General features: G+C 39.1%; 2 protein-coding genes across 6 annotated transcripts in view; one reads left to right on the forward strand and one right to left on the reverse strand.

The window, feature by feature from the left end:
- Positions 1-23015, reverse strand: part of FOXA1 (forkhead box A1) — a 99437-nt gene that overhangs the window by 67205 nt on the left and 9217 nt on the right. Inside the window, exon 3 of one of the 5 annotated variants that reach the window (XM_049899509.1) lies at positions 8342-8403. The exons of 3 other annotated variants lie outside the window; for them this stretch is intronic. In XM_049899509.1, the coding sequence (XP_049755466.1) occupies positions 8357-8403 (47 nt within the window). In that variant the 3' untranslated portion in view covers positions 8342-8356. Of the gene's footprint in view, positions 1-8341; positions 8404-21016; positions 21121-23015 lie in introns of those variants that run through there. One more of the 5 variants, XM_049899508.1, reaches the window with a different exon arrangement.
- Positions 891-23015, forward strand: part of TTC6 (tetratricopeptide repeat domain 6) — a 312748-nt gene continuing 290623 nt past the window's right edge. The window contains exon 1 of the mRNA XM_049899504.1: positions 891-1327. The gene's annotated coding sequence lies outside the window, so the exon portion shown is untranslated. The remainder of the gene's footprint in view (positions 1328-23015) is intronic.

The raw sequence follows: 23015 nt of genomic DNA on the forward strand, positions 1-23015 counted from the left end.
GGTTAAGACACTGCTTGTGTTCAGACCTAATTTTTCTTCAGATTCATGAGACAAGAAATGAAAATGCTATAGATACTTAGCTTTTGTCTTAGACATGTGAAGTTTTCTAAACTAACAATTTTTTACTTAGAATTATGTCTTTAATCCTAGGACCTTCAGTTTCTTTGAAAGCAGTTAATTAAAACACATAGTTCCCTTATACAACTTTCATACTTGGGTAAAATGAGAACAGAGAAATTGAAGAACTTTCCTAATATGACATAAGCAGGCACTTTTAGAGCTGGAAGTACAAATGTGTATCCATCCCTAAGCTCTTCAGTTTGTCAACCACGCTGCCTCCCTATCTGGGGCTGTTAAAAGCTAAAACTTGTGCCATCGTGGTTAATGTTTTGACAGATTTTATCATAAACCTTGCTGTTGTAAGTTTGTTTTGAGCCAAAATTTAACATGTTGTAAACTCAGAAACAGTTTTTACTGTTGGTGATCAGAAAAGGAAATAAATCAATTATGGCCTTTTGAATGATAGGGGTATAGAATTTAACACTTTAAAAGTTATATATTACTTGAATTTGGGATAAGTTCTTATTCTCTATGTTCAAGGCCTCTCAATTGTCAATACTGAAGGGAAAATATACCAAAGGGAATATATGTGCCTTATGTGCTCACTAAAGTTTATAACCAAAATATAATCCTTAATTTTTTTTTAATGAAAAGATCCTTTGCCTTAGGCTATGGAGCCAACAAATTAAACCCTCAACAAGTGACTCAGAAAAACATGGAATAGCCACTTTGTTTCCAAATAATTTATCAGAACGCTCTTCAGTTAGATCCTATTTTATGGTGCCTGTCATCAATTATTTTACAGCTATTTAGAGTATTTTGTTAAACATATTCCCAGTCATTGGTATTCCTAACAGCCTGCAGATCTAGATTTTTTTTTCTCTAAAACGTCTTCAATGACCATGACCATTAATATTTACTCATAAATGCATTTGTACACAGGCCTAACCATAGCAATCATTGAAGAAAAAAAGAGTTGTTACCCATCTCTTTACCCTAGAATAAATCAAATCAACAAATATTTATTGAATGTCTACTGTGTGCAAATAGCTCTGGACCGGTCAGCTTTTAAAAGCTATCCAGTTTTCACACTAACAAATAAAAGCATTATTATTTCAAGCATTGCACAAGCCATTTCTACAGACCTTAAGGACACAAGCCATATGAAGATCCTGCAGTTACTTGGGTACTGAAAGACAAGGAAGGGAAGATAAAGTCACCGAGTAAAAAGAGGAGAAAAGGTATCATCACCAATGGACTGCATCATGTATGTATGTATATATATGCATATGCTTGTGTTTATGCATTTGTGGGTGTGAGTGAATGTTATATCTATGTGTGTGTACACATACAAAGAGAAGAATGAGTGAATTTGAGAGAAATGGGCTTTGTTAGGGAATAGAGGAATGGACGTTAACATTTGAATCCAGAGGTTTGCTTTAAAAATAGACTGCATAGTTTGACGGGTGTTAAGCCCTATGGTACTACAAAAACCAAAATATGTCATTGTATGTAATAGGAAAATCACTTAACTTGGAATCGGGAGCTCCAAGTTCTAAGACCTGGTTTTCCCTAAAATCTATTACAGGATGACCTCACCAATCAATAGATTAATTATAAAAGAAGTGACTTCTTTTCTAATTAACATTCTACATTGCTACTATAAAAAATTATTGTACAGCCCTAAGAAGTTAATTTTATCAAAAATAAGAAAAGCTACTTAAAAGTTTCTTTTAAAGATTCTAATTGTTATTACAAACCAAATAAAAACTACCAGTAATATACCAAAATTTGTGTACTTTATTAACCAATATTATTCTAATGCATTTCATTTTATTAACCTGTAAAATGGTAAAAATAATATACTGTGTGCCTACATCAAATAATTAAATGTATTTCTTTAGTGAGATATAGAAGGAAGCTGACAATAATTTCCAGCTTTGCCAAATAGAGTTAATCCTGGCTACTTTGGTTTTGGGTACTTTGCATAGAAGGTGTGTGTATATGTTGACCATTGAAGATATTGTCGTTGGCATTCTCACAGTGATGGCTGGTGCCAATTTTAAAATATTTGCTTAGGAGAACTAACTTTTAAATATCAGTTTTTGCCTTCTGCTGGTAGGCTGTTTAACTTCTAATGAAAATCACAACAGAGTTATTAAGTAGTTTTTAAGTAACCTTTTTAAGTAGCAGCTTTTATCTATACTAAAATGCCTGAAATTAACTTCTAAATTTTTGTGTAGGAAAAAAACCTGTTATAGTTGTATTATCATTCAAAGCTTATGCCTCTGTTATAAAACTGTTGATTATTAAGATCACTTTGTAGCACAGGTATCTTCTCGTATTTCTTTTTAATTATTTAATACTTTGCCTTTATTTTCAAAGCATACCCCGATTGCTGTATAATAAATTTTTTATTTCTTCTTAGGTACAGTCTTTCTCTTCTTGGTAAAACCATCTTACTGATCTTCTTAAACATAGTAAACACTTTCAGTGTGAGGCTATTTACATTGGATTGGTTTCTTTTATTTTCTTGGTATGCTGTAATTTATGTCTTTAGATATACTCTGAATAAAATTTCGCTTGAGTGATCCAGGTCTAAAGTTTGTGTTCATAGGAAATATCATCTTTAGAGTTGTTTCTGATTCTCACTTCATCTCTTCCCCTCCTTGGACTACAATTTGCAGTACTGAGACCCTCTCACCTGAGCCTTACCTGGATTCACCTGCCCCCTTGTGGTGTTCCTTTCTGAACAGTTAATTGATTTCTGAAATTTGGATTAGGTATTACATAGCCCAAGAAGAAAAGCCTCATTACCCTTGAGTCAGAAAAGTTCTTTTCTGTTGGTCATTGGCTATTATAAAAAGATAGAAGGGTTTTTTTGTTTGTTTTAATTTTGAGCACAAGAAGGAAATTGGGCACTATAGTGAAGTGAATAGCTTGGAATGACTGATGAAATGATACTTAATTTTGTGTAGAATCATATTAGTGAACTGAAAATTGATAAAGCCTTTTCTTACAAATTCTTGTAAAGCAACTTAAAATCAAGTTTATTTTATGTCACTGCCTCCTTTTTAAGTTACTGCAGGTAGGGAAAAAAATCTACTTCATTTTATTTAAATTTTGAATAAGTTTCATAAGTTTTCATCAAGGATGAATTTATAAATATAAAAATAAACCTTTTATAGTGTATTATCAGATGTGTTTGAAATGATTGACACAAATAGGTCTTTGTTTCCCTGTCTTAAAAAGGAATTCCTTCTTCGCATGCCATAGGACTAATTTTCCCCCTTCAGTTGAAATCAGGAGAATTTACACATGGAAAAGGGATGTATGTGTTCAGTGAGTGAGTGATTTTACCTAGCCACAAATTCAAATTCAGAGACATTTTGCAGTAGTAAGAATTAGTCCTTAGTTAGCAAAGAATAAAGATTTAAGAAAAGAAAAAGGGAAAGAACAGCACTACTTACATAAATATTTTTCTTAAAAGGAGATAGATTAGTAAATTATTGTTAACAAGACGCCAAGTAAATTTTTAAAGATACACTTTCCTGTTAACTGTAAAATAATATTTCTAGCAGAAAAGAGTTGTCTTTTGATGCTGTACACACCCCCCAATCCTCACCCAACCCCATCAAAGCCTGTTTGGATTAAGTAGTAGTGCTATTCATTACTGTTTTTTGTTTGTTTGTTTCTTTATTTTAAGTTTTCCATCACGTCTTGTTGCCCCACATAAGATCTAGCAGATCTACAGCAGGTATATTAATAAATGCATTTGTAGGCCCACTCCCAAATTCTAGTACCCACCACTCCTTTGCAGTTTCTCCTCTTGTATTTGTAACAGTTGACCTACTAACAGGTTCCCAGAAACACAGGTTCAAATTTTGGCAGGCTTACCTCACCTCTTTGTTCTTCCAAAGTACATAAATGCTCAACTGTGTTCACAGTGAGGAAGGGAGAGTCATTCCAATGAGACTTTTAAAACCAAGACCCTTGCTACTCCCTACCAAGTTACTGCCACCCTCTCCAAAGGAATAAAGCTTTGTCAGTGTGCCCTTGGCATAATTTCTTCAGCCTGGATTAAACACAGGTAACTGAGAGTCTGCCTTATCTCCACAGGGCATTAGTCACTCTATAAAAGTTAAATTTATTATGAAATGCTTTGTTTGTGTTAACATATATCTTCTCTGGGAAGTTGGAAACAAAGGCATGTCCTTTAAGACTCCGTATGGGGAAAACACATCCTCCTTTGGAATTTAACCTTAATTTGAACCAAGATCTGTGAAAGAAAAGCACTTCAGTGTATTGTTCCCTTGCTCCACCCCTCCAGCCCCTTATCTAAATGGAGTTACTGTTGCTTCATGTGTTTTAACTCTTCCAATTCCAAACCCTGCTTTCCAGAGTTTAAAATTTTATCTTACAAGAAAAATATATTAAAATAACTGTGGCAGGCAATAATACTTTGCTTTTAAGAATGAGTGGTTTCATGTAATGTATTAATTTTAATTTCTTAAAATTCAATAAAACCATAGCCAATTTGTACTTATACATTTTCATTGTTCATTTTATTGTTTTAACAGATGGTGCATCATAAAGAATATATTCTATTTCCTAGAAGTTTTATTTCCTGAAAATCTTCTCTAAAATTTTCTTACTAGCAAGCATTGTCATACAGCGTCATAGTTTACATTTTACTAGAAGTAAAGAATAATTAGAAGTTAGAAAATTTTACATTAGGAATGATGGTTAGGTACTATTAAAAAAAAAACCCACTGCCGTTGAGTTGATTCTGACAGAGTAGAACTGCCCCACAGGGTTTCCAAGGAGCAGCTGGTAGATTCAAACTGCCAAGAGCTCTTAACCACTATGCCACCACGGTTCCTAGGTAGTATTAACCCAAACCCGACCAAATTCTTCACCTCTCTTTGCAGTCTTTGTAATGCTTCCTGTGTGTTTAAATCCATAGATGCTCTAACTGTCCTTTTTGAAAGTAAACCTCCATTCCTGCAATAGCAGATCAGCTAAGCATTAAGGGAAATATTTCAAAAAGAAAACATTTTAATTTGATATTTAAAAATCCTCTTTATATGAATGCTTAAAGTTTTTTTTTTTAATAGCATCTACCAACAAACTTGTCATCATCCAAACAATTTTCCATTGTTAACCTTTTATACATTAAGGAAAATCACAAAATAAATTGAAATAAGGAAGCAAAAGGGAGAGAAAGAACCAAAGATAACTCCAAACTGCCACATGTATTGATATTGGTAAGTCCCAAAGTATTTGCAAAATTGGAATAGAAGAAGTGTGTATGTGTGTTTATAAAAATGAAGACACAAGTGAAGAACTTGATCTTCACATGTTTAATTTCGAAGATGTGGCAAAACAGAGTAATTACTGAGCATCTTTATTAACTATCATCTATATTAACCATGAGCTATATGACTAGGTAGAACTATGTTAGCTAAAATTTAGAAATAATAGTAAGTTTTCATGAAGGGTATTTATGTTTATTGATTGACTTTTATTTATCTCTGAATCTCCTACTCTAATTAAAAAAAAAACTCTAATTAGGTGCTCACAAATACTTATGTTAAATTGAAATAGTCTTTACCTATTGAAATCACAGTACAATGGAGTCACAAGAAGTATGGATAATAAACTGTGAAAATCGGGTGAAAGTTCGTAGACAGGAGGACTAATAAGTATATCTTGAAAAGAGGATTGAAGAAGATATTAGAAGCAAGTTTGTTTGTTTTTAATCAACAGTTCAGGCAACACCATACCAGATACAAAGGACACAAATATGAATAAGACGTGGTCTCTGCCCTCATGGAAGTCGCAGTCCAGAGGGAATTACAAAGCTACAAACAATTTTTATACAGTACAACAGATACCATAATAGAGGTAGGCTCAGAGTGCTTTAGGGGAACAGGGCAAAGGACACCTTGCCCTGTGAGATTAAGGAAGGCTTCCTAGAGATAAGGGTGTTTGAGCTAGGTGTCAACTGGAACTGAGAGTTAAGGAATCCTTGATGACCTTAATGAGAGACTACTGAAATGAGAAACAAGTCAGACTGCAGCACATGAAGAGGTGAATGAGAGAAGTAGAAATGGAGACAATGAATATAGACTACTTTTTCCAGGAAATTGCCTTCTAACTGTTCTTACTTGCTGCCTCTGGAGAGATTTAGTAAGGGATTGCACGTTGTCTACCAAAATTAAGTGCTAGTGATGGCAATGGGTTTTTACTGCTGAGTGTTAGTGAGCAAATTGCATCCCACTTGTACCAGCCCAATAACAAATCTTTCTAGCAAGAGCCTTAGCACTTGAAGGAGGGTCATATCTGTTGCTGTGGTTCGTGTTTTGTTGTTAGTTGCCTGGGAGTTGACTCCGAGTCCTGGAGACCGTATGTATAACAGAACAAAACGTTGCACAGTCCTGTGTCGTCTCTATGATCTGTAGTATGTGTAGGTTATTGTGTCAATCCATCTCTTGGAGGGTTTTCCTCATTTTTGCTCATTCTATACCTAACATGATGTCTTTTCCAATGATTGGTCTTTCCTGATGATGTGACCAAAGTGAGACAAAGTTTCACCATCCTCACTTCTAAGGAGCATTCCAATTGTATCTCTTCTAAGGTTGATTTGTTTGTTCTTCTGACAGTCCTTGGTATATTCAATATTCTTTACCAGCACCACAGTTCAAATTCGTCAATTCTTCTTCTATCTTTTTTCATCGTCCAGCTTTAGCATGCATATGAGTCAATTGAAAAGACCATGGCTTGGATCAGGTGCACCTTACTTATCAAAGTGACATCTTTGCTTTTTCGAACTTCAGAACTTTAAAGAGATCTTTTGCAGCAGATTTGTCTGATGCAATATATCGTTTGATTTCTTGACTGCTGCTTCTATGAGTGTTGATTGTTGATCCCAATAGAATGAAATCCTAAACAACTTCATTTTTCTCCACTTATCATAATGTTGTTTATTGGTCCAGTTGTGAGGATTTTTGTTTTCTTTATATTCAGGTGTAATCCATACTGAAAGCTGTGGTCTTTTACCTTCATCAATAAGTGCTTCAAGCCGTATTCATTTTTGGCAAGCAAGATTGCGTCTTCTGCATATCACAGGTTGTTAATTATTCTTCCTTCCAATCCTGATGCATGTTCTTTTTCATATAGTCAAGCTTCTGGAATTATTTCTTCAGCATACAGAATTAATAAGGTGAAAGGATACAACCCTGCTGCACACCTTTCCACCTCTGAACCATGCAATATCTCCTTCCTCTGTTCAAATGACTGACTTTTGATTCATGTACGGATTCCACATGAGCATACCAAGTGTTCTGGAATTCCCGTTCTTCACAATGTTATCCATAATTTGTTATGATAAATTAACAAAGTTAAATCCCTTTGCATAGTCGATAAAACACAAGTAAACATGTTTCTGGTATTCCCTGCTTTCAGCCAAGATCTGTTTGATATCAGCAATGATATCTCTCATTCCATGTCCTCTTCTGAATCCAGTTTGAACTTCTGATGGTTCCCAGTTGATATACAGCTGCAGCCATTTCTGAATTATCTTCAGCAAAATTTTGCTGGCATGTGATATTAATGATATTGTCCAATAATTTCCAAATTCTATTTGATCAACTTTCTTTGGGATGAACACAAATGTGTATCTCTTCCAGTTGGTTGGCCACATAGCTGTCTTCCAAATTTCTTGACATAGGTGAGTGAGCACTTCCCGAGTTGCATCCATTTGTTGAAACATCTCAATTGGTATTTTGTCAGTTTCTGGAGCCTTGTTTTTCGTCATTGTTTTCAGTGCAGCTTGAACTTCTTCCCTCAGTACCAGCAGTTCTTGGTCATTGGCTACCTCCTGACATGGTTGAACATCAACCAATTCTTTTTGGTACAGTGACTCTCTGTATTCTTTGCATCTTCTTCTGATGCTTTCTGTCCACCATTCAGTTTTTTGCCTATAGAATCCTTCAGTAATGCAATTCAAGGCTTGGATTTTCTATTTACTTCTTTCAGCTTGAAAAATGCTGATCATAGTCTTCCCTTTTTGTATTCTAACTCTGGTCTTTACTTCTTTTATTATAATACTTTACCTTGTCTTCTCGAGCTGCCTTTTGAAATCTGTTCAGCTGACTTACTTTATCATTTCTTCTGCTTGCATTAGCTACTCTGCAGTTAAGAGCAATTTTCAGAATCTCCTCTGACATGCATTTTGGTCTTTGATCTGTTGTGATCCATAGGTTTTCATTGGCTAATTGTTGGAAGTAGATCATTAGGCCTCTCTTCCACTCTGTCTTAGTCTGGAAGCTCCACAGAAACCTGTGTGCCAATGGATAACCCTGTTGGCATTTGAAATACCAGTGACATAGCTTCTAGCACCACAGCAACACGCAAGCCACAACAGTACAACAAACAGACAGGTGGTAGCTGCAAATTATACTATTAATCAAATCCTTCTACTTTATTACCACCACACTTACCTAATGATCATATTACAACTACTTTTTTTAAAAGGTCACTCAATTCCTGTCACTTCCATCTTTCAATCTGTCATACCTGTGTTACCTTTGAACATAGACTCAGATTATATTCTTTTTCAAATTTCTCTCCTTCCATTGCTGACTTTAGTAGACATTATACAACTGTTTAATACTAACATACATCTGTTTCTTCCCTAATTTTCTATCCTACTATTTACCAACAATCTTTAGCTTAAAATGCCCTACACCTCTAGGACATTCTACTTCTTCATTTCCACCAGCATAGTTTACTATCACTCCAGCATTCTAGAACCCAGTTTAAAATCCATTTTTAGGAGAGTTTTTTGATTAACCTAAATTTCTTTGCCACTGCACTCATTTTCTACATATTGTTCAAGTATATTAATTTGTATCAGATATGTATTTGTCCAACTTGTCTGTGTGAGTCCACCATTAATGATATTATCTCATGCAAACTCTGTGAACTCCAGTACGAATCCTGTACATTGATCTGTAGCCTATGCGTAAAGGTTTGCTCATCATGCTGGTATTAATCTGTGGTTTTCTGCCCCTTAGGTAAGACAAACATACTAGATCAGATAGTACCAAGATCTTCAAGTCTTTTAGAATTGCAATATGTAACCAGATGATCTTTTCAGTCAGTCAATCAAAGTTTACAGAAGAATAAATACTGCCGTAATTACATTGAACTGTAATCTGCAATTGTCTAATTTCTACCATCTGGCCCTAATTCTTCCTTCTACAGTCCCAGGCAATAAATAATTCTAATCCCTCTCACACATGCTTGAAAATAACTATAATATCCTCCAATTGCAACAGAACTGTTTCATTCTGTAGCCAAACATTCCCAATTTAAACCATCCTTCACAATACATGGTTCAATTCTCCCATCCAGAATCTTCTCTTCTAAATGAAGGCTTTCACTCGCTTTCTCTGTATTTCTCAAAGATCCCAGTATGAAACACAATATTGTAGTAATCAAAGCATTCTTATTTTTTCCCCATTCCATATGGAGCCTAAAGTGACATTATCTTTGAAAAAGCGGAAAATTGTATTATTTATTCATATATAATTCCTAATTTTACTGTTTGAATGCTCTGGCCCCAAGAGACTAGGACTTGTCTGAGTTAATTGGGAACTTTTTTTCAGGAATATTAGGCTAGAAATAGTGTACAGGCAAGAATTGACCAAGGAGCCCTGGTGGCCTAGTAGTTAAGCATTCAGCTGCTAACGGAAAAGGTGAGGGGTTCAAACCCACCAGCCGCTCCGTGGGAGAAAGATGTGGCAGTCTGCTTCCATAAAGAGTACAGCCTTGGAAACCCTGGGCGGCAGTTATACTCTTTCCATTGGGTGAATATGAGTCAGAAATGACTCCATGGAAAAGGGGTAAGAATTGACCAAAGACAGCTGGAGGCTATGTCAGTAGATAATGGATGATAATGTGAACTAAAATTGTGACTTTTGAAATGTTAAGGAAGAAAACTTGGGGGTAATGGCGGGGGTGTTGATAAACCCCAACCAAACCCATTGCTGACAACTCAATTCTGACTCGCAGTGACACTATAGGACAGAGTAGATAGAACTGCCCGATAGGGTTTCCAAGGCTATAAATCTTTATGGTGCTGACTACCACATCTTTTCTTCATGCAGCAGCTGGTGGATTCAAATTGCCAACCTTTTGGTTAGCAGCTGAGCACTTAACCACTGCGTCATCAGGGTTCCTGTGGTTTTCGTAAAAAATAAACAAGTGGTTTTCATAGGGCATATTAACAAACTGTATCAGATATGTGGACAATCAAAGGGGTGGGTCAATGATAACTATGACTTTTCAAGCCTGAGTGACTAAGAGAATGAGAGAAATATGGAAGTCAGGAGGGGTGCCTTAATTACTAAGAAAAAACAAAAGCAAAAAAAAAAAAACCCATTGCCATCAAGTCAATTCTGACTCATAGTGACCCTATAGGAGAGAATAGAACTGCCCCCCTAGGATTTCCTTCCAAGGAGCAGCTGGTAGGTTCGAACTGCCGACCTTTCAGTTAGCAGCCAAGCTCTTAACCACTACGCCACAGGGCTCCACTGAGAAAAACAGTTGCTTTAATTTAAATATATTGAGTATTCATGGAAATTTACAGACTTGGAAACCCTATGGGACAGTTCTACTCTGTTCTGTAGAATCACTGTCAGTCAGAATTGAGTTGTCAGCAATGGGTTTGGTTTGGGTTTATCAACACCTCCCCCCGCCCATTACCCCAAAGTTTTCTTCCTCAACATTTCAAAGCTCACAATTTTAGTTCACACTATCATCCATTATCTGTAGAAATTCAAGGTATAGATATAAGATGAGAGTTCTTATTAATAGACAAACGTGGACTTTTAGCTTGCTACATGATTGTTCGATGCCCTCTAATCAAAGACCACCAGGAACATACCTGTAGTTGAACAAGTTGAGTTTATTGCTTGTTGCAAATAAGGGAGACTACATACCATGGGAAACTGTGAGGCATTTCAGTAAGAGAGTGGTAGAAAGGATTTATAGGCCTGGGTTTCTGTTAGGTGGTTTTAGAGAGGGCTCAAGGAAGCAGGACTTTGGACTGAAAGCTGTCAGGAAGCAGGGGTAATTCCATGACTGAGTATCTTAATAAATCTTATCTAGAAGAAGAGAAGACTAGAGCAAGGTTAAAGCTGTAATTTGTAAAGAAGCCACAGTTACTCATTTTAACCAGAATGGGGGAATGTTTGGTATTTTTGTGGTTTGCACAGTGACCTTGTTTTTATCCGTGCTTAAACAAAATTACAGAGTGGTCCTGTTTTTGTCTAACTTCTTCATGGTTAGAGTACCCTTGTGTAATGTTGGTGTTCTTCGGTAAGATCATTTATGTTTGACGATGCTATGCCAGCTCCTAAAAACACTGAAGCCTCACCATAAGTACCAAGCCAATTTCTAGATGTCAGAGGCTGTTTTTTTCTTTTTCAGGCCAATAAACTAACTTAGCCTTGGGGAACTACGGTGGAGGTTGGAGTAAAAAGAGAAGACAGTTACAGAGATAGAAAAGCAGTCAGGGGTCAATGGGGGGTGAAGATAGGCTGGTACCAAGGGGTCCTGGTTAGGAGGGTGTTTTACATTGAATATGTTTAACACTGACTATTCCAAACTGTTCAGACTGTTTGAGACACAGAAAAAAAAAAAAAAAAAACGGACTGAGTAGTAAGATCATCGAGCCAAAGAATCACTAATGATCTTCAAAAAAGAGCTTTAAAGAATCACAGGTCAAATCGCAAGGCTGAGGGAAGAAGTCAAGAATGTCGGTAAGGACCACTCGTTTGACAAGTTTGGCAATAAATGGGACAGCAAGGGAGGGTTAACTAGAAGTGTCCTGAAACCAATTTAAGGAAGTTTTTATTTCCCCCCAAACAGAGGTGACCATTACATGTTTGAAGGCTGAGGAGAAAAGTCCTTGGAAGTTGAAACAGTGGTGATGCTAGCTAGTGGCGAAGAACAGAGAAGATGCTCTGGGACTAAGAACACTGATGGATATGTTTATGCTGGAAAAGAGGCAGGACTCCTCCCAGACATACAAGAGGATGTATTGGTATAAAAATAGAATCATCGAGTTTGAATAGGGGGTAGATGTAAGAATGGGTGACAGATAAATTCATCTCCTCTCCCTGTCCCCCTCAGTGAAGTTAGAAGCAAGATGATCTGCCTGGATTTAGGAGAATGGGAGATGAAGACGCCTGAAAGAGGTTTAAGTCAGCTCTGAAGAAGGTGTTTAGTAAATCAACAAAAGATAACTTTTCTATTAAATCACCTGTTTGTTTAAAAAACAAAATTCAACTGTTGCTACGTATCGAGAAGTTATGGAGGATTTAGGAGTGTGAGTCCTTTTATTCTCTCAAGGAAAATGGGATAGGTTGCCATCTGATTGTGTAAAAATGGTACAAACAAAACTTTTTTCTTGGACTACCCATGCTAGATTAAATATTGCTGTTGTTAAAAAAAAGCTGTTGTTAGGCACCATCAAATCAGTTGTGACTCATAGTGATCCTGTGTACAACACAATGAAACACTGCCCGGTCCTGCGCCATCCTCACAATCATTGCTGTGCTTGAGCCTGTTGTTGCAGCCACTGTGTCAGTCCATCTTGTTGAGGGTCTTCCCCTTCTTCGCTGACCCTGTACTTTACCAAGCATGATGTCCTTCTTCAGGGACTGATCCCTCCTGATAACACGTCCAAACTGTGTAAGACAGAGTGTCGCCATCCTTGTTTCTAAGGAGCATTCTGGTTGTACTTCTTCCAAGACAGATTTGTTCATTCTTTTGGCAGTCCATGGTATATTCTGTATTGTTTGCCAACACCATAATTCAAAGGCATCATTTCTTCTTCAGTCTTCCGTACTCCGTGTCCAGCTTTCCCACACATATGCAGCAATTGAAAATACCATGGCTTGAGTCACGGGCACCTTTGTCCTCAAAGTGACATTTTTGCCTTTTAACATTTTAAAGAGGTCTTTTCTAGCAGATTTGACCAGTGCAATACATCGTTTGATTTCTTAACTGCTGCTTCTGTAGGCATTGACTATGAAACACTTGACAACTTCAGTCTTTTCTCCATTTATCATGATGTTGCTTATTGGCCCAGTTGTGAGGATTTTTGTTTTCTTTATATTGAGGTGTAATCTATACTGAAGGCTGTAGTCTTTGATCTCCATCAGTAAGTGCTTCAAGTCCTCTTCACTTTCAGCACACAAGATTGTGTCATCTGCATATCACAGGCTGTTAATGAGTCTTCCTCCAATCCTGATGCCCGTTCCTCATATAGTCCAGCTTCTTGAATTATTTGCTCAGCATACAGATTGAATAAGTATGGTGAAAGGATACAACCCTGGCTCATACCTTTCCTAATTTTAAACCTCACTGTGTTTTTTTTTGGGTATCCCCTTGTTCTATTTGAACTTCTGCCTCTTGGTCTATGTGCAGGTTCTACAAGAGCACAATTAAGAGTTCTGGAATTCCCATTCTTCTCAACGTTATACGTAATCTGTTACCAACCACATGGTCAAATGCCTTTGCATAGTCAATAAAACACAGATAAAAATCTTTTTGGTATTCTCTGCTTTCAGCCAAGACCCTTCTGACATCAACAATGATATCCCTCATTCATGTCCTCTTCTGAGTCTAGCCTAAATCTCTGTCAGTTCTTTGTTGAGGTACTGCTGCAACTGCTTCTGAATTATCTTCAACAAAATTTTACTTGTTTGTGATATTAATGATATTATTGGATAATTTCTGCTTTTCGTTGGATCACCTTTCTTTGGAATGGGGACAAATACAGATCACTTCCAGTCAGTTGGCTAGGTACCTGTCTTCCACATTTCTTGTGCATAGATAAGCAAGCCTTCCAGCACTGCATTGTTTGTTAATACATCTCAATTGGTATTGTCAATTCCTAGAGGCTTGTTTTTCACCAGTGCCTTCAGTGCAGCTTGTATTTCTTCCTTCAGTATCATCTTTTCTCGATCATATGCTACCTCCTGAAATAGTTGAAAGTCGGTCAGTTCTTTTTAGTACAGTGTCTCTGTGTTTTCCTTCCCTCTTCTTTTGATGCTTCCTGCATCATTCAATATTTTGCACATAGAATCCTTCAATGTTGCAACTTGAGGGTTGAATTTTTTCTTCAGTTTTTTCAGCATGAGAAATACCAAGTGTGTTCTTCCCTTTTGGTTTTCTAACTCCAGGTCTTTGCACACTTCACTATAATACTTTGTGTTCTTAAGCTACCCTTTGGAATCTTCTATTCAGCTCTTTTACTTCATCATTTCTTCCATTCGTTTTAGCTACTCTGCTTTCAAGAGCAATTTTCAGAGTCTCTTCCATCATCTATTTTGGTCTTTTCTTTCTTTCCTGTCTTTTTAATGACCTTTTGGTTTCTTAATGTATGCTGTCCTTGATGTCATCCTACAAGTCATCTGGTCTTCAGTCATTAGTGTTCAATGTGTCAAATCTATTCTTGAGATGGTCTCTAAATTCAGGTGGGATATACTTAAGGTCTTACTTTGACTCTTGTAGACTTGTTTTAATTTTCTTTAACTTGAACTTGCATACGGACAATCAATGATCTTTTTGGCACTTGGTCCCTGACCTTCTGATTGATGATATTGAGCATCTCCATCATCTCTTTCCACAGATGTAGTTGATTTGATTCCTGTGTATTCCACCTGGCAAGATCTACATGTATAGTCACCATTTATGTTGTTGAAAATGGTATTTCCAATGAATAGATCATTGGTCTTGCAAAATTTTGTCATGCAATCTTTGACATCATTTCTATCACCAAGGCCACATTTTCCAACTACTGATACTTTTCTTTGTTTCCAGCTTTTGCATTCCAATCACCACTGATTATCAATGCATCCTGATTGCATGTTTGATCAGTTTCACACTGCGGAAGTTGATAAAAATCTTCAGTTTCTTCATCTTTGGCCTTTGTGGCTGGTGTGTAAATTTGAATAATAGTCATATTAGCTGGTTTTCCTTGTAGGCGTATGGATATTACCCTACCACTAACTAGCACTGTACTTCAGGATAGATCTTGAAATGTTGTTTTTGACAACAAATATGATGCCGTTCCTCTTCACTTTGTCATTCCCAGCATAGTAGACCATAAGATTGTCTGATTCAGAATGGCTGATACTAGTCCATTTCAGCTCACTAATGCCTAGGATAGCCATCTTCAAGTGTTCCATTTCATTTTTAATAACTTCCAATTTTCTTAGCTTATTTGTATATTCCACGTTCTGATTATTAGTGGATATTTGCAGCTGTTTCTTCTCATTTTGAGTCATGCCACATCAGCAAATAAAGGTCCTAAAAGCTTTTACTCCATCCACATAATTAAGGTCAACTCTACTTTGAAGAGGCAACTCTTCCCCAGTTGTATTTTGAATGCCTTTCAACCTGAGGTGCTTATCTTCTAGCACTATATCAGACAATGTTCCACTGCTGTTCATAAGGTTTTCACTGGCCAGTATTTTTAGAAGTAGATTGCCAGGTCCTTCTTCCCACCTGTTTTAGTCTGCAAGCTCCACTGAAACTTGTCCACCATGCGTGACCCTCCTGGTAATTGAAGTACCAGAGGCGTAGCTTCCACCATCACAGCAATGTACAAGCTACCACAGTAGAACAAACTGACAGATGAGCGGTTTTAAAGATTAATAATAATAATAATAAATACTATTAGATACAAATAATTTGGAACCCTCATTTTGGATTTTGGACTGTGTCTCCCAAAGGAAAAATCTTGTTGTTTTCAAACCTAAATAGAGCATCAACCAGGGACACTAGCCACCCAGAAGAATGAGTTCCATAGTATCCAAAGCAAATAAAATTAATTTTTTCACCTGAAGTCATAAAAATGGACTCACCGACTTCCACTTGAATTCTGTATTTATTTTTTTCTAAATAACTAGATGCCACGCTCATTCTTGGTATTAGGTGTGATTGAGAGATAACTCAGAGCAGCGGCAGCTCCCCTGCATTCTTGTAGCCCATGCTCTTGTGAGCATCAAAAGAAGATGAAGCCTGATTAACCATTTTGAAATCTATCGGATGAGGAGAAGTCCTTACAAAACAACTTTTATACGCTTTAATTAAAAACGTGTTCCGGCAGCTCAGATTGAATGGGCTTCAGGGGGAGCAGGCCTGAGTCCGTTGCCATGACAACACCAAATCTTTTCGCTCCTGGCTCTTCCTCAGCACACTCTGGCTAGCTCTTTCCGGCCATTAATTTGTCTCTGTCCCATCGCTCAGTGCCTCAATCCCCTGGTCTGTGAGTCTGTGACCCACCACCTTCTGCTGCCTCTGCTGTGGTCCTTCTCCCTCTCTCCATTTCCTGCATCTCTTCTATCCCTTACATGTCCCTGGAAATCTTTTCTCCTATTCCTTTTGAGAACAAGTCTACCCTCCTGAATTAAAAAAAAAAATTTTTTTTAATTGTGTTTTGTTTTGTCACAGCATGGTAATCATTTTTTACCCCTCATGGTAAATCCATTTTTTAGCAGTCCTGGGTGTTCTCTAGAAGCATCTTGCTATCTTACACGTTTTTTATTTTTCAGATTGAACACTGCCAACTACACCACTCTTTCTGCTATTGAGGCTAAGGCTAAAATAGAAAGAGCTATGTTTTACTCTGTAAAGTTAAGTTGTGCTTATTATTAAAATCTCAGATTATCAACAAACAGTATCACCTGGTAACAGTTAAAACACTTGAAAATTTTTTTTTAATACACGTCAAAAAAATTCAGACCTTATTTAAGAAGGCTCTCCAAATATTTTATAAAGTTGGACTCATTGTACAGGGACCTAAGTAAAACCCCACGCTGTCACTTTATATAGACTATGATATTATTAAACATTAATATTATTAACATTAAAGTCTTAATCTTCGTATTTTTAAGGAGTCATCAGCAAACTTTCATTTTGTTTACAATTCCAATTTTTGCCCTCCAATTTCCCCTTTTACCTATTCTACTTTGTGAGATAGATGACAGGGATACAGGCAGATCATTTCTCAGTATTTCACATTTGCTCTCACTGATTAACTCACAATCTGCTCTCATACTTCTAAAGTGTGAATTATTTGTCAGATTAAATAAGCATTTCCTTTCTAATTGCCTGACTCAGTAGAGAAATTGTAATTTAAGAGACAAGTGTAATCTGGAGGGTTAATGTATGGCATGGCATGGCCCAATAATCACTTTACAGAGAGAGAGAGTGCATGAAGCCTTGAGAGCCCAGAGTGTAGTTCTGAGTCTGAAACTAACTCCAAAATCAGCGGCTTTCCAGCTCCAGCTTCTGCATCTCTAGAATTGAAATAATAAAGTTTTACTTCTCTTCAGAAGCATTAAAACAAACTGTCTCTGTCTCTAACATAGTATTTTCCTGATAGGCCATGTGTAAATGTGGGCCTTTAGTAACACATACTCTGAAATCTCTGCAGTACAAGCAATAGTGTTTCTTTTAAAAATTAACCAATCCCCAGCTATCCCTTCTCCTTACCGGCATTCTATGTTCTGTTCTTAAAATTTAAGAATTTACCACATTTTAAGAAGCTGAAGTCTGACTTTTTATCATAAGTCATACCCAAAACACCTTTAACACATATAATATGACTATCTAAAAAGGTAAAGAGGCTGTATAACTCAGCATTTGGGTGATTTCTCACAAATTGACCAAGTCTCCTGTTTATAATGCTGGTATCATTCAAAGGAGTTATTCAGGTTTAACTTTATTTTTTCACCTCAGTGTTAAGAATAGAAAAGTCAGTTATATATTTCAAAGGCATTTTCCCACCTAGGGTACTTTATTTGGATCAACCTTGAGTGGGAACTAAAGAAAGTAAATGTGTATCTAAAATGTGTGTAGATTAGTTAAATGAACAGTTAAAGAGACAGGCATTTGGGTTGCTGAAACAGGCGAGACCTAATAAAAATGGATCGCTCAAAGAGGCATACTTAAAACGCGAGCCGATTTTACCTTAATATCAGAGAAGATATTCAGTTGGCATAACATTTTGCAACTGTGAAGTGGGAGCGCTTCAATTCTTGACATTTAAATCTATTCTGGACCTAGTTCGGAAATATTCTGTTGGGAATAATCCTGCATTCGTCTTGCAAGGGAATCCCTGGATGGTGCAGACGGTTAACACATTCAGTTTCAGTTGGAGGTTCAAGTTCACCCAGAGATACCTTGGAAGGAAGGCCAAGTGATCTACTTTCAAAAAATCAGCCACTGAAAATCCTATGGAGCACAGTTCTACTGTGACACTCATGGACTCCTGATGAGTCCGAGGTGACTCAGTGGCAACTGGTTAATGTTGTAGGTGAGTGAACCGGAAGACGTAATAGGTCTTTTCCATCACCCCATTTTCTACGGTCCTATTATTCACTGAACCTCAAGGCTAAAGCGTGCTTTAGGGCTGTACTTTAGATAATATGGAATTATCCTTTCTACTGAAGTGCATTATATCCCCACATACCCAGTTCTGTTTCGTGGCCAGAAATCTACATGAAAATCATGGTATCATGTTTAGCAAATCATCCATCCTGTGGTGCCCTGCTTACCTGGAGCCACGTAATCCTTTATGTGTGCTCTGGCACTAGACAAATTATGTGACAAACCTCAGGACTGTCCTGTAGTTTCTGTGGTTTGGTGGATGAGTGTCAGATTTAAAGCTTTTTTGGTTGTTTTGAGTATACTGTTATTCAAGAATTAGTTCTTATACTGAGTGCAGAGTGTAGGTACTCAGTTGTCCTCAAAATATCATGAAAATTATTTCCCAAATAGCTATACCTGCCTATCCCTTAGTCCAACCATACATGTTATGGTAAACTCGAAATTGCAAAATAGATGTAAAACCTAAACCACTGCTATCTTTACGCTGTATGCCTTTCTCTCCCCAGTATCTGTAACCATGTGGTAGTATGCAGTCCCCCAAGTGTAGAATATGTATGCTACCAGTCAGGACAAAGATTGAACTTCCACTTGGTGTTGTAAAAGGGATTTTATAAAAGGTGAATGAGCTGGTCACCAACATTCAAACCTATTTGTTAATAAGTTAATAAAAGTGGAGTAAAAATCCAAAAAAGAAGTCATTCATTCTTTGGTAAGTTGTAGCAAGTACTTAGAGTTAACTCTTCTAAAGAACAGAATTACCTGTAGACTTCTTTATTAAAAACTCAGAAAATCTGCAAAGTAAGTGTTTTACATCTTTTTAGAGGTAAATGAAAACCATGAAGATGTCATAAACATAAATATATGTTTCAATATAAATTATATTCAGGATGCTACTGTATAAGACCAAAAAAAAAAAAAAAAAAAGGAAAAGGAAGAAAAACTGAAGTTTTTCTCTTTGATCTTACTACAGTGGAGTTTTTTTAATTTTTCTCTTTTCCCCACAAGTGCCTAGGCCTAAAAATTGAAGAGTGTGGTAAGAATTCTATGGCCTGAATTTGTAAAGGTTATTCCACTGAATACTGAAGGGAGTCAAATAAGTAAACCACAGTATCTCCTGATAAATATAATCTCTAGCTGGGAAGTCTTAAATTTGAAGTGCTGTTTTTGGTGTTGTTTACCCAAAATCAGATCACTTCGATTATTGCTTTCTTGCTTTGGAGAAGGTCTTGTGTTCCTCTAAGTCGATATAGCTATTTGTGTATTTTTGAGATGTGTGTGTATATATATATATATATATATATATATATATATATATCTCCTATAGCATATGTGTGCTTACTCTGATTTTTGGAAGAGAAAGGTGAAGAATAGATAGCTCAAAAACTGGGATAACTGTGACTCATTGGAGAGAAAATTTCATAAGTATTCTTACAAAAATAAATACATTAAACTTGATTTTTGTGATTATTTTTATCTGACTGAAATAAAACTGCAGTACATATTCTTCCCAATAATGGGCAGGGGAAAAATGGAGCTATGTAGGAAGCATGCCCAGTGACTACTTAAACTGGCATTTTAGACACCAAGCTATAGGGAAGTCTTTTTTTGATCATGATTCTTAGGAAATCTGTGTGTGTGTGTGTCACACACACACACACAAGAGGTCAAGGCACTGATGCTGCCTCCTGTGTGTTCTCTGTTTTCTACTCTGCACTCAGGAGCAGAGGGCCAGTCTGGGGGTGGCTGAAAGAGCAGGAATGGTGGTGAAACACGTTGCGGGGTGGGGGCGGAGGGGGTGGAAGCCTCTCGCGTGGGGGTGGAGGCCCACTGCAGGGTCTGCAGGGTGAGGAGGGGGATGCGAAGGCGCAGCTAGCCCCTTGCCCAGACCCCCGCACCCTGGTATTCGATGTGGCCCCCGGGTCCTGGGTCCTGGCCCAGGCCCCCGTGGCGCCGTTCCGGGATCAATGCAGATGGGTGACGTGGAAGCGTGTGGAAAGAGTCTGAGCCGAGGGGACTCCAGGACAGGGACGTTTAGTTTAAAGCCCGGTTTATCGGTGCTGGGTGCTTGTGAGTAAAGCTGGCTCTGAGCCGACGGCGCCGGTGTTGGGTGGCGTGGCTTGGATGTTAGGAGCCCCGGGCGCCCAGACAGGGATGCAGAGGCGGCCCTTCTGCCTAGCTCGCTGGAGGCGCCTGGGATTGCTTCTCAGCTGGAGGCCAGGAAAGAAGAGAGTAAACACCTAGCCTGCTGGGCCGCCCTGGGAGACAGTTGCAAAGGGGAAAACGAAAAACAAATCACACGAGTAAGTCGCCAACGCCCCCTTCCCCGTGCTGCCTTGGCCGGCGGTGCCACGAGTCCCGCAGCCTTGAGGCTGACCCGCGACCCCCACGACCTGCTGCGCCTCGGGGCAGGTCTCAGGAGCAAGCCTCGCCCACCCACCCGCCCCGCCCGGCCAGGACTTTCGGGCGGAATGAAGCCCTGCTTTGCTCTTTTCGTTGGCCAAGCACAATTGCGTTATTGGAGATAATGAATTCAATCCCCATCAAAGGGCATTAGGCTCGCCCCGGCCCAGGAGTTGCTGCTGCCTGTAAAAAAAAAAAAAAAAAAAAAAAATGAAAGGCTGAGGATAAAAAAAAAAAAAAATTCTCTGAGGGGGCCTTTCCCCTGATCGCCGCTTTTGAAGTGAAGGGGCCTGGGCATTGTTGTTCACCTCGCGGCCCATACGGCTGTAGAAAGCTCGGGCTTTTGATGGGCTGAGAACCGCCTCGGCAAAGAGCATCACGTCGGGCGGCGCGGCCTGCGGGCACCATATGTCTCGGAGCGCCGGGGCACCGTCTGGCAGGCCCGGCGAGGGCTCGGCCGCGCGCTCGGCCCCATGGCCGGAGACAAGGCCTGCACCCAACGGTCCCCCACTGGGGACCCAGACCTTGGGCCGTGGGGTTGCTGTTCTGAGCACCCACCTAGTAGAACAGGGCGAAGTTCCACCTGTGGTTGATCCATTAAGACCTCTGAATGGGACGCCAGCCAGCCTTTTGGAGATAAGGGTGGGCAAAGCAGGGGTCTCTGAGGCCAGCAGGCTAGGGTGCTTGGAAGTCTAAAACTTTAGTTTTAACCACTGGGACCCAGCATCTCAGGTGGCTGGCTTAACTAGATCTGACTAGGTCTGCGAAGGCGTAAACTCCTCAGAGAGGGGTATCCGTATACCACACAGTCGGGATTTTTCCGCTGTGACTGGAGGACATCGCGCAGCGGGGCGGCGACTGGGCTGGGGTCAGGAGGAAGCGTACGCTGCAGCAGGTGCAGGGCTAGCACGGCCAGCCAGGCAGTTTCTGTAGTGCCGGCTGCGTCCCGTCGCGCAGTTCTAAGCCCAGGACAACGCGTTAGTATTAGGTCACTTCTTCTAAAAACTTGTTGCAGGCATTTAAGTTTACTTTTCAGCACTCCAAACTTGACCATCCCCCGTCCCCACCTCCATTGACTCCCTTTGGCCGGCTTCCGAGAGCTTTAGCCTAAGGGTCAGCAACCAGAGCTGTTTGGTTCTCTTCCCCCGCCCTCCGCACCCGGAATTCTCTCCTCCCTTTCTCCAGGGATCCGGGTTATCCGCCCCATTAATATATTAGCCAGGCGTAACACAAAGGAAGCGCATGTCAGCTGAAGGCAGCGTGACTCCAGAGAGAGGCGAGGAAACCTGGACGATGTCCTGCGCTGCAACACGGCTCATTGCAGTTGGAGCTGGTGAATCGAAGGCCTCCACTGAGGGACAGGCGATCGAGGATGAGGCAGGGGTCAGCGCTCTTGATTGCGCTGTAGGGTTGAACATCTGCGCAAGGATTCGGGGGGCGGGCAGTGTCCGTCGGACCCAGAGTAGGAAGAACGTTCCAAAAACAAAAACGCCGAGTCACCTGAGTCACGCAAACAACAGCGGCTCTCCTAGCACTAAGCCGGTGCCTACTTCCTCCCTCATGCATAACAGGCCCTTAAAAATTAAATACCTAAACGAAACAAACCACCGCAAAGCCCCTTTCATTCTTCTCATTAAATTGTCTGTTTTAAAACAACTCTTCAGTATGTGAGAGAGGGAAAAAACTGACCCGAGACATGATTAGACAAGTTAAAAAGTTAACTAAAATTACATCGGGGGGTGGGGGGGGGGAACTAACGAGATTTCCAGGTGAATGCATTGTTCCCTATTTCCAGACAATGTTTGGGGGGATTTCCAGGCTGTTTTTCTTGGTTTCACCAATTAAAAAAGAAAAAAGTTCCTGATGTGTAATCTTAAGAGGAAGAGAGAAGTAGGAAGTCAACTCAAGGCAACCTGGCGCTTAGAACTGTCAGGCGTGCGGTCTGTGGCACTATCCTGGTTCTGAATGTGATCTCACGGTGACTTGACCAGCATCCCACCTGGATTCGGAGGTCTTGGAACACTGGATCCATTTAAGCCCTTCTCTTCTCGGATTTTTAGGGACAATATTCTGCCTAT

The sequence above is a fragment of the Elephas maximus genome, chromosome 10 (genome assembly GCF_024166365.1).
Source record: "Elephas maximus indicus isolate mEleMax1 chromosome 10, mEleMax1 primary haplotype, whole genome shotgun sequence".
NCBI lineage: Eukaryota > Metazoa > Chordata > Mammalia > Proboscidea > Elephantidae > Elephas > Elephas maximus.